The 12,756-nt window shown below is 32.6% G+C and overlaps 1 protein-coding gene across 1 annotated transcript in view; it reads right to left on the bottom strand.

Moving 5' to 3' along the window:
- Dgk (diacyl glycerol kinase 1) overlaps positions 1-11,652 on the bottom strand; it is a 70,844-nt gene extending 59,192 nt beyond the window's left edge. The window contains exon 1 of the mRNA XM_085943256.1: positions 11,611-11,652. Within this exon, the coding sequence (XP_085799382.1) occupies positions 11,611-11,652 (42 nt within the window). The remainder of the gene's footprint in view (positions 1-11,610) is intronic.
- Between the last annotated feature and the right edge of the window lie 1,104 nt (positions 11,653-12,756).

The raw sequence follows: 12,756 nt of genomic DNA, 5'->3' as shown, positions 1-12,756 counted from the left end.
AGGTAGGAGTAAATAAAATATTATATAAATATATATAATATTTATATATATATAATGTGTATGCATTTTTATACCTTTTATATCTTTATCATAATATTGTGGTATAACTATGATATTGATGACTGGTTTAAACTGTTTCGAGACCCCTTTTTGACAAATAAATTGCGTCGTCTCGCTTGTGGGTGTGACACGTCGCAATAAGTCCTTGGCGAACACTCTGAGTTATACTTGCAGGTCAGAAGTGTATTGTTTAAATAAAATCGCTGAATGTCTGAGTATGGGGAATGTACGTGTGTACGCCAAAAGCCAGTAAAAAACATCATGAATTGTTTTTCTAAATGGACCCCAAAATTACAAATCGTTACCTCAATACTAGATACAAATACCTAATAGATAACTAGATTTTCACTGTTTTTGATAATATAGCTATTGAATATGATTCTACATTTACTTCACTACACAATGAGAAAACAAGGTAAGTCAGAAGTTAATGGGAACTGTATTTTGAAAATATTAGATAACTTTAAAACCATAAATGCATTAATTAAATAACATAATAGGTATATCTACAATATTTAATTATTCCCAATTAAACAAGCACGATTTTCCATTTTTATTTTAAATACTAATTACAATTATAGATATTTTATGTTAATCAACTAAAGTTTAAATTTCATTTTCCCAACAATGACCAAATAAGAGTTATCTAGTTGTAGAATTGAGGTGACGAAATTATAGTGCTTTTATATTAATTTTCCACAAATATAATTGTTGTGTTTGGTTTATGGGATAAAAAGTTGTATACCTATTAACAGCAGTTGAATTTTCGGCACCCATATAGAATTGGCAAGTCCTACAATAATAAATTGGCCCCTATTATTAAATTATAGTCGCCATGTTGCCAAAAGATATCTCCTAAGCCGCAGAATTGAACTTTTTGGGTGAAACGAAATCGAGAGACGAACGAAGTTTGTGTGAACTAAAACTTGTTGAATATAAGTGTTAGTAAGTTATATTATATACGTAAAAATATATAGGTTTATCCCTATAAAGATGAAGATTTTATTTATAAATATTTCACAGTAATATTACATTATTTAATGTTACCTACAAGAGTTTGGGCTAGGCTTACTGGACAACCGCTGAACAAATTCCGTCGTACACTAGTACCCAAGATGTAAATAGCTTGGGAACGCCTTCATCCAGCAGCAGATCGACTTCGAAGCGAACCGGATGTCATAAGAGATCTCTATTTACCTACATAGTTTTACCGACATATACGTGGTGCAAATTTTAACTCTGTTCGTGTAGTGTTGACCTGTGTATAGGTAGAGTATAATATGCTTCATAACTTTGCACTCCGTCTCTACGATGAAAATGATGTAAGTAATATATTCTAATAATATTTTTTTTTACATTTATTATAATATTTATAATCTTATTACTATATTGATACAAGTGAATATCATTCAATCTAATTTTATGCGAAGTAACTATTTAGCTGCCGTAAAGGTCGAAAGCAGTCTTGTCACTTGTGTATAGAATAGATGCGCTGATCTAGTTATGATTAGGGAATCCAGTCCCGAGCCAAAATTCTGATCCCGGGATTTTGGGATTACAATTTGACAATCCCGGCATCCCGAGACTGGTCCCGGGATTGGCATTTTTTCCATTTTTAATATAATTTTTTTATATTTAAAAATAACATTGATAAAATCGGTCAAAAATAAATCTAGTATAATTTATACTATTTAAGACATTTATTGTTAACATTGTATACGTTCAATCTTGCAAATACATAAGTTTAATGGAGTAAATAATATTGTAATATAAATAATAATGTAAATTTAATATGAGATTGCTGTTTCTGATAGTAAAGACTTAATGAATGGGTTTGCGAGATTTAAAATAGTAAAGCAAATCATGGTGTACTTATGGCCTTTCCGCTTCATAAATCTAAATAGTCAGCCAAATATGTAACTGCCGGAACGTATGAGATCATGGTGGAATTACTTTGTTAATAGTGCGAAGCATTGTTTTTTTCCAATCTTTCTCATTTTTAATAATTTATGTGAAAAATTAAAATAAATCGGCAACTTACACATGGGTATAAATCAAACTTCATTCAAACTCAGTTTATTTCTAATGTAGTTTTTTGTTATTAAAAGTACTTTTTCTGTTATATTTTCGTTTTTATTTTATTTTCGATAAAAAATGATAAAAAAATCAATCCCGGGATTCATAGGTATCGAAAATAACTCGGGATCCCGGGATTGGAATCCCTAGTTATGATTAAGGAAATGCTGACGATCATTTTCGCTCCATTGTATTGTTTTGACAACAAAACATACATATTAAAGTGTGTCGTCCATTTACTGCTGAGTGATATGATTGCTACACATTAAAAAAATAAATGTTACCGTTACATTTGAATATATTATCAACGACTGCTCATATAATATGAAGCTTTTTGCATCGTTTTCTCTCGCTCATCGTCGCTCTAAATACGCCATATTATATTCTGTCAAAACTATCGAACTTCACACTTATGTGGTATGTTTAGATATATTATATTATGATTGCACGTAATATGCCAAAGTTGGACAACTACGTATTCAAATAAAGCTCTCTTCCACAGTGACGTCCCGTGGGGGTAGGCAGATTGAGCGTCGCTTGGGGGCGGCAGTTACCCCAGTGCTCGAAATAGAAAATCTTACGAATCATTGAAAAATATCAAATTATGTTAAATATTTTTCGGATATCATAAGGGCGATATGCCTAATAATCAGGGTTTCATTTATACTTGAAGGGGCTCTGCGCTAATACACATTACTCCCCGCCCCCAATACATTATTAAAATGTAGTTTTTTTTTAATGGGTTACTACACATTTTGCAAAATCACGTATTTTTCGTCAATTTTCTTTTTTTGTAATTTGTGGCCCCTTTAGCCCTTTTTGTGAATACATTTGAAGTCCGAACTGCCTATATTATATTATAGACCTTGTAGGACTAATCATTAATAAATAATATACACATTTTGTCAGCGCCGCAGGCGAATTTTTACCCACGAATCAGTTCTTACAATTTTAAAAAATACATACCTACATGCAGTATTATCTCAATAACATGAAACGGAACGCAATTTTCAAAGAAGCCACGAGCCGGAACGGTATCTTTTAGAATTACACGAACAGGGACGGCGCTCCGGTGCGTTCCGGTCTATTTCGAGCCCTGAGTTACCCAAAGGGTGACAAATCGAGGAGAATCACTACGAATATATAGACATAAGTAGGTATATCAGTAATAACGGAAATATCTTTCCATTAAAAAATTCACCTCACTGGTTGGAAACAAAATGTATTAATTAGATACTCGTACTATAAAAGTTTTAACAGGATTTTTTTGTCGGGTTAGCAATGTCTAGCTTACTTCCGTTGTCCTTGAACGTCACGTTCTTGGTAAACAGCAATGACACGTGTATACCTAATTTAAAATTTATCCAAACATGCCACTCTCGAGCTTAGGAAGTTGTCAGGTGTATTTTTAAATGTACCTATCTGTATCCGTAGACTCGCTATATTGTATATTAAAGCAGAGATGGAATTTAAATTAGATTTAGTGCTATAGGTATATCTTGTTAGTAATGTATCCATACAACACATTTCTTAGATATTGGAGTCATGAAAGGATGATAAAAAGTATGTATGATGTATGAAGTATGTATGATGATGTAAGTATATAAAAAAAAATGTGTCGGCATTTTGGCACTGCCTAGGGGCGGCATTTTGTCTAGGAACGTCACTGCTCTTGCAACTTTTAAACTAGAGTATACGAGCGTGTCCAAAAGAAAGTTAGTGGGATAAAACCACAAACCGTATCCACACAATCTAGCCCTAACCTAAAGAAGTTACAATACCTAATTGATTGATAGGGTCACGGAAGAAAAAAGGAACTGTCTATCTATTGGACAGTGGTAAAGACTCCTTACTAGCTGATTATATATAAAGTCTTTAGGTATGCTATGGGCGATCTGAAAAAAAATAGTACATACTTTTTTAGTCATATTTATATATTTTGGTTGAATTAAGAATACAATATAATCTATTTTACTGTTATAGATGGTAATTAACTATTTCTTTTATTCAAACGAATAATTCACAAGATTTAAGAATATATCATTCTGATTATTGAACATTATATAATTTTAGACAAACACTAACTGAGAGAGTATATCACAACCGATAGAAAAAACTTTTTTGAAAAAAGTAAGCCAACCGGTCGGGAATCGAACCCGGCATCTCCAACGGGTAAACACCCCAAACTCGTCGCATTCAACCATTATGCTACGGAAGACATACTAATGACGACAATATTTAAGCTATTGGCTATTAAATACCTACCACTCAGCGCTCTTCGAAATCATGTTACTTCAGCAATCGATTTTTAAATAATATTGTCGTCATTAGTATGTTTTCCGTAGCATAATGGTTGAATGCGACGAGTTTGGGGCGTTTACCCGTTGGAGATGCCGGGTTCGATTGCCGAACGGTTAGCTTACTTTTGTCAAAAAAGTTTTTTCTATTGGTTGTGATATACTCTCTCAGTTAGTGTTTTTCTAAAATTATATAATGTTATAGATGGTGTTATTGGCCTATATCAAACCAAAATCGATAAAAAAAATATTTTATAGATACGTAAACGAATATTTTTTTACTATTATCTACTATGGCTTAGATTAAGCAGTGCTTAATTGAATTAAAAAAATTAACAAACACTATCTACTCATTGTAGTTTTAGTTCAATGAAAACAAATACGTTTCAAAGACAAAATTTAATGTGCAATATTTATGTCAGATCTTAACAGCCTACCTCCACCCCTCGCCACTGCTATCCACTCATTTAACAGAATAAATGGATAGGTAGGTACATATTCCGTATTCTGTCACTTGCATACAAACTATGTTTATATGACAATTTTATTTATAGTCTAATGTCAAAAAGAATCATTTTAAAAAAGTATTTTTGTCTATTGATTGCTACGAATTTTAAAACATTTATAAACAAAAATTTTACAACTTGAGTGTCCTGATATTTTTTTTAAATGAATTTTATTTGTCTACTTATGATAAATTTTCATTCAGTTTTTTTTAGCTTAATTATTAGCCATCTGACAAAATTCGTGTGAAGTGGGCAAGTTAAACGTTGATAACTTATTTACAGATAATTATTTAATAAACATATTTTTTATTATTAGGGAAACAAACAGTTACATATTGATTACAAAAATTTAAAATATAATATTGAAAAGTTATTGCAACCAGCAAAGTTTCCATGTATACATTATAATATAGTTAAGCCTAACAAGATAGAGATTAAGAATAACATAAATATAGAGAAAATACATAAGAAAATTACATTGATAAAATCGGTCAAAAATAAATCTAGTATAATTTATACTATTTAAGACATTATTGTTAATATTGTATACGTTCAATCTTGCAAATACATAAGTTTAATGGAGTAAACTATATTGTAATATAAATAATAATGTGAATTTAATATGAGATTGCTGTTTCTGATAGTAAAGACTTAATGAATGGGTTTGCGAGATTTAAAATAGTAAAGCAAATCATGGTGTACGTATGGCCTTTCCGCTTCATAATTCTAATAAGGCTGCGCGCAAACGGCAAAGCGAAGTTTCAGATTCATCCGCCAAACGACGTTTGCGTTTTGTTTCCGGGCCGATTGCGTTTCAAATGAGCTCAGAAAAATGAGGAAGAATAATGAATAATTAAATTATATACTTACAAAAAAAAGTAACATAAATATATATATATATATATATATCTATTTATACAAAATTTTGGAGATAGCACGTTTAAATAAAACAATTATATATATACTATCATTTCACTTTTGTACAATTTTAAAACGAGACTTTAAATTTCCACTAAGTATACCAATTTTATTTTTCATTGGCAAACAGCAAATTTTACATCACACCACATTTGCTCCCGTAGGGAGTTATTCCGGGAAAATAGTAGATTATTATTAGTGTATTCTTAATTTCTGTGAGCATGACTGACAATTAGTGTCAATAATTTTTCAGATCCTTTTCGCCTACATTTTTCCAAAAAATATTCTTCAGCACTGCAATTTGAAAATGAAATTCTATTCCAAGGTGCAATATAACACTTTTCTACTTAAACATATTAAAATTTTCTTTCACTTTATAGCTTTACTCTATAAGTAGTTCTCTTTACTAGGGCATGTCAATATTGAGCTAAAGTCGACAGAATACAATGCACTTTCGTAATGGCTACCATTAGCTCATTGTAGTACAATGATTGTACATACTAAAAGGGGTGTGTGCCGACTTACACACGGGTGTCAATTAATTCATGAGGGTTGTTACAACGTCACAGGGAACACAGTCGTTATTCATTAAAACTGCTTCTAACAGGATAATATAATATAGATGAAACGCGAAAGTGTGATTAAAAGTTTTTATTAATTTGTATGAATAGTATAACGGTGTTTTTTTTTACTTCTTAAAGCGCATGGATTTACTTGCAGAAATAGTGTGTATTTTAAACAATCGCGATCATAACTGTTTACACGTAAAAGTACTGACTATCTCGCAAATCTCATTCTTCAAGAGTAAACGAGACGCGATGTTTATTTATTTATTTATTTAATAAAAAAAACATTGTGGACATAACAAATTTAAATTCAGGCTATTCACAACATTAGATTTACATTATAACAAAATATTACTCTCACAAGAGAGAAGAAGAAAAAAAAACATTAACAATGGTATGCAATAAAATAAAGTTTCAAAAACAAAATGCAAAGTACATCATTGAAAATGTATTTCCTTAGGGGGCGCATTTACTAATCTTCCACCTCTCGCTAATTGTGCCTGTTCTAAGGAAACAGTTCTGACCCAGAATAGGACATGGCTGCGACCACGTAGGTAATTGACAGGCGCATATGAATTTAAATTCCTTAGGACGCCAGGATCAGAAATCATCCCTCGTGGCGTGAAGATGAGCACAGTCCTTTTCACATAACACGGCGACAGTTAAAAACTGAAACGGCTCCGTATAGCAGCCGTCCATTTCACTGTATTCACGGCACCCTGACGGCCACCGATGACTCAGTAGTGTACGAGACATAATGCACGCTTTCACATTAGATGGTTTTAATCGTCATTCATTATAACCTAACAGCACAACACTCAACCACAAATTCAGCTTGTGACGGAAAAATCCGTGCATAAACCGTATAGTGTGAAAAGAGAGTACTGGATCATGATCAATGATATTATGGATAGACAGATGTGACATTTTTTTGATGAAACCAAGCCCCATTCGATTTTCCAACTAGAATCAAAAACCCGAACCAAAGCATTAAAAAACGACTCTGATTAAAATGATTATGTAATTAAAACCTATTCAGTGCGGACCTATTAATTAATATTTAATTACCACATTTAAATAACATGCTAATTATATATAATGATATGACGTCGTTGTGGGTTAATAATTAAAGTAATAGATATTTTAATTTAGAATACAAAAACCGATCGCCTACGGTAACTCAATTTGGAGAGCGGTTATGAGCAGGTAATAAAAAGGCCAATAGTTCAAATTTTTCGCAATTAAGCATGACAGTCGTAACATCGTAGTAATGCACAGGGCGCGATTCCCAAGAGACGCAGGTTCGATTCCTGCTGGGTGTCTTACTTTTTTCAAAAAAAGATTTTTTCTATCGGCTATATTTTCTTATGAGGGTTTGCAAAATTGTGTATGTTCGATTATGTAATAATTAAATAATTTATCTATAATAATTAGTGAGTTTGACATTCGATATTTTCAAAATTCTCCGATAGAGGGCAGGCCAGAATGTGCCCACGGCAAAATCCCGAAGCCTTTAATGCGCTAATATCTCGACTATTCTCATATTTTTCGCTGTGTAAATATGATATTTCTTAACAGTAATACGAAAATTCAATCATTAATGCTGTGGCGCGTCCATGAATACGTCACGTAGGAGGCTCGACGCGTTGCCATGGCGACGCCACATTTGCATGGCAACTTCACGGGGTAGGCTGTGCGGCCGACGCGCGAAGCCAAAACGGCGCAAGCGACTGTTACGCAACTTTGAGCTTTCATCGAGAAGTCATATTTAAAGCGCGTTAAGGGGGATGATGCCACTAATAGGTCAAAAATAAATAATTTAGAGCTTTTATAACTCTAAAACATATTATGAGACCCAAGAGTAGAGTTAGTAGTTGTAGTAGAGAAACAAAAACAAAACAAACAGGCTTGATAACTCACAAAGCTGTACAACTATTATAACTTCACCGGGAATCGAACCCTAAATCCCGGCATGAGAAGCCAGTGCTTTGCGCAAGGTCACCTAAGCACATGTATAAGTCTAAACAATCCTTATACTTTTGTAGGGTCAATACCCTACCATCCGCATGACTTGGCAGGAAACCATTAATTTATAATTACAATGTATCTTGCAACATAATATTGTTTAAATTGCAAAACAAGCGATTTATGTGAATCAATCAATTTCAACAGAAAGCTAATGTAGCAAAATTATAAAATAATTCAACTAATAAATAGTATTACAAACTAATAAATAATGCTACGTAAGTTTATCATGATATGCACAAAAGTCGATTATATGAAAATCAATCTTGCCCAATTATTAAAAAGTGCATAATTGTTCAAATTGAAATCAATAGTTTATACTTAATGAAACGAATCATGGGTTCCACAATAAAGCATGATTATCAAAATATTCAAGTAGTGATAGCAGCATTTTCTATTGTATCAAATCACTATAAAAACACTCAGTACATGAAATAAATATGTCAGTCAGTTATCAAAGATTTAACCGTAAGGTTATCGTTCAGCTTCGCCCGGTCGATTTCGTAAATTCATCAGAACGCATGCTCGTGATTTCACCCATCTAAATTATAATCTGTAAACTTATCTGTAATAATTAAATTGATATTTATTTGGAAGGAGATAATAAAACCAGGGTTAATTTCATTCACGCACCAAATTCTGAGTTATTCACTTCTGATACTTTATTGAAAAACAATTCATCACTATATTTTTAACAGTCACTAAAATATTATTAAAGGTAAATCAACATAGTATATTATAATATTTAGATTCATTCTTCAAAAAAACTAATAAATCACATTTACAACAATATGACGACGTATCTACTTACTTAATGATAACCTTCCATATTTTCTTAGTAGGTACACTTTATCAAATGACTCTACAATCCAGTATAGATATTGGTATAATTTTTAAATGGAATTAGTTGTTAGCCATTTGCTAAACCATAAATCCATGGTCTGAATCGAAAAACACATTAATACAAACTAATTATTATGTGAATTATCACATGCTACAAAATTCTGTTATCAAATAGATTATGCTACAAAAATATAGTGACCCAATGGGATTGATTGACCTACTACTTTTTTTTAAGGATTGTAATAACGTATTCAGCATCTCCAGCGAATTTAATATATTAGTCGATCCATCGGTCTCATGTCCGTAGACTATATGGTTGTTTGGTGTATCTTGGATACTTAATAGCATTTGTGCACCCATGGCCACCTCTAACAACAAGCCATTTACAAAGTTTCGCGCTGAAACTCTGTCGTCCTATTTCTGATTTCGTACCTGTCAAAATAATTAAAATTTATCCTTGATAATTTAGCCTGATTTTTTGTATTATTATTAGCAGGAAGCACAAGTTGAGAATAAAGGTATAAATAAGAACTCTGCCATTCTAGGCAGTGTTGACCTGTGTGTCCCTGATAACTATCTTAGAAATAGAGAACATCAGTTGTTTATTCTCCCAAAGTGCAGAACCAACCTGCCACTGGTAATGCCAATTGGGAGGTCGATAACTATGTTCAACGAAATTGCTTCGGGTGTTGATATATTCCACATACGTGAGGATGAGTGTAGGTGGACGTTGTTTTATTAATTCTTAAAATAAGGTCTGCTTAACTCATCCGGTGTACTTCCTTGTACCTATCTAATTTATATTTTTTGTATTTACACATTTCTACTGTTTAATAACTTACTATTTATCTCTTTTTTTATGTAATACTGTTTTATATATCTTTGTTTCTAAATGTCATGTTGTGAGCGTCTTAAACTTATAATTTGTAAAGTCCACAATATGTTAAAAATAAATAAATTGAAATAAAAAATATTTGATGATAATTGTTACTCAAAATATCTATAAGTAATGGAATAAATGTCTAATTTACTTTTTACCGAGATCAATCAAATTCAAATGAATCAATTGTACATATTATAGTAAACACTAGGGAACATAAAATGAATAGGAATTGGCTTATCCTACCGGGTGTGGTAACAGTTTTGAATCACAGTTCGCTTTATTACTTTGACCCATAAAACTAAGAGACACAAAGTGCGCCAACTGTCTTTTAATATTGAATACGCGTTAAATTTACGTGACAAACTTTAATCCATATTATGAAACAGACGTATCTAATAAAAATACCATAATATTTAATATTTATTTAAGTCTATTCCATATTTTTCCACACTCGAGATACGTACCCTGTTATAATAGATACCACATCTGGTAAAGTAAACAAGTTGTCATTTAAGCGTAAATTACATTGAGCTACTTTACGAGCTGTTTGTTGGCGAATTTAATAGCGGGCGATTCAGCTACTGCGATTATGATGATGACACACAAAACTTTCCATTCGCTGAGAAGCCACAAGCCAGCGACTATTTTGACAGAACGTAGTTCGTTTTTTTACCGGGAGGTTGCTACTGCGCTCTACCGCGCAGACGCAGTAGGCTCACACGCTGGCGTGTAGCGTGTAAAGTTGACCGGCTTTCAACTTTTCTCGGTAGAGTGTTTACAACCTGCTTGTTAGCTTGTTCGATGATTACACTGGGCGACTTTATAGGCAGATTGTAAATTCGCCAACAAACAGCTCGTGAAGTAGCTCAATGTAATTGACGCTTAATTTTGTGTTTTCTGGTAAACACTATAAATAATAAATTCAAGACGTTTACAGTTTTATATGAAAAAAAACAAAGAAATTTCACGTTTGAAAAAAGTAAGCCATCTACAATCGGGACATATTTATTTAAGACTCGGTGGAAGGCAACTAAGAACTACAACTACATTATATACAAATGAGTATAATATTATAGAATCAGGACCGGATTTTGAACCTGACTTTTAAAAGGCATCTGAACATTTTATAAACAAACTTATATTCACAGAAATATGCATATATATATATTAACATTAAGTATTTTATCAGAAAGTGTTCGGTAACCCTGCGATTTTTTGAAATTCACTGACCTTCTACGACTACCTAATCAATTATTTTAACTCAAAATACAACTATTTTCCTGAAATAATGATGTAGTTAGTTGGTTACTAGTGAAGCAATATCCGGTCCCCTTAACGACCAATCAGAAGCTCGGATATATTACGTCTATTTCCGTCCGCCATTAACAGGTCTAATCTCGGAAGTATTTTATTAAGTATTAATAATATCATCTAACTTTAATTTCACCTTTCCCGGTAAAGGTTCTATTTGCGGCCATGTTTTCTAACATCTGACAAGAAAGATGTCGTATTACATGAACAGTCGTGGGAAGATATTTCTATTTTAATAATATGAAAGAAGAAAACATTCGTAATATATTTCTACCATTTTCACTTCAAGAAAGGAAAAAGGATCCACATAATTAAGGGAATTGAATTAACAGGTCTCTGGCTAAGGTATGGACAATTCGATTCTGAAACTTATTTTAGACTTGCAACACATTATGGTTATTGGTTACATATAAGTTGTACGTATGCAGTGCATCGTGGGATACTTATTCGTGCGCCGCAGTACGTGAAACATGAGTTCGTATAACATTTTATCAAATGACGAGTTCTTCGTTGAACATTTCACCGTGGAATACATTTGTACGTATCTTACAAAATGCGGCGATAGTTTGCAAATAGTACTGTTCCAATTACATTAACCCTAACCTAACCTAACCTAACCTAACCTAACCTAACCTAACCTAACCTAACCTAACCTAACCTAACCTAACCTAACCTAACCTAACCTAACCTAACCTAACCTAACCTAACCTAACCTAACCTAACCTAACCTAACCTAACCTGACCTAACCTAACCTAACCTAACTTAACCTAATCTAAACTAAACTAACCTAGTAAAAATATAAAATATTATTTTATAATAAAATGTAGCATAGGTATGTACAAATATACTCCACGGTGAAATGTTCAACGAAGAACTCGTCATTTGATTAAATGTTACACGAACTCATGTTTCACGTACTGCGGCGTACGAATAAGTGTCCTGCGGTGAACTTTTTACGTACAAATTTTCGGATATGACATATTATACCCTATAAACCGACGAATAAAAAAATAAAGGAAGGAACATACTGATTCATTCCATTATAAAAACAGGCAACCAAATTCGCCATTTTGGAAAGCGACGATCTTGCGTAAACAAATATCACGTGGTCTGTAGGTACGTCTACGTAAAAACTTCGTATGTGTTTGTAAGTTTGTGTATTTTATGTTTGTGTATCACGCAATGTCGGCCATATTTGCCGGCCTTTCTGATTGCCGTGAGTTGTACATTCATTCCTTCTTTTTTTATTTGTAACTATAAACCAAATGCC

The sequence above is a fragment of the Rhyacophila brunnea genome, unplaced genomic scaffold, assembly GCF_057557595.1.
Source record: "Rhyacophila brunnea isolate RB1 unplaced genomic scaffold, BYU_Rbru_1.0 scaffold_15, whole genome shotgun sequence".
Classification (NCBI taxonomy): Eukaryota; Metazoa; Arthropoda; class Insecta; order Trichoptera; family Rhyacophilidae; genus Rhyacophila; species Rhyacophila brunnea.
This window is presented reverse-complemented; position numbering and strand designations above follow the sequence as displayed.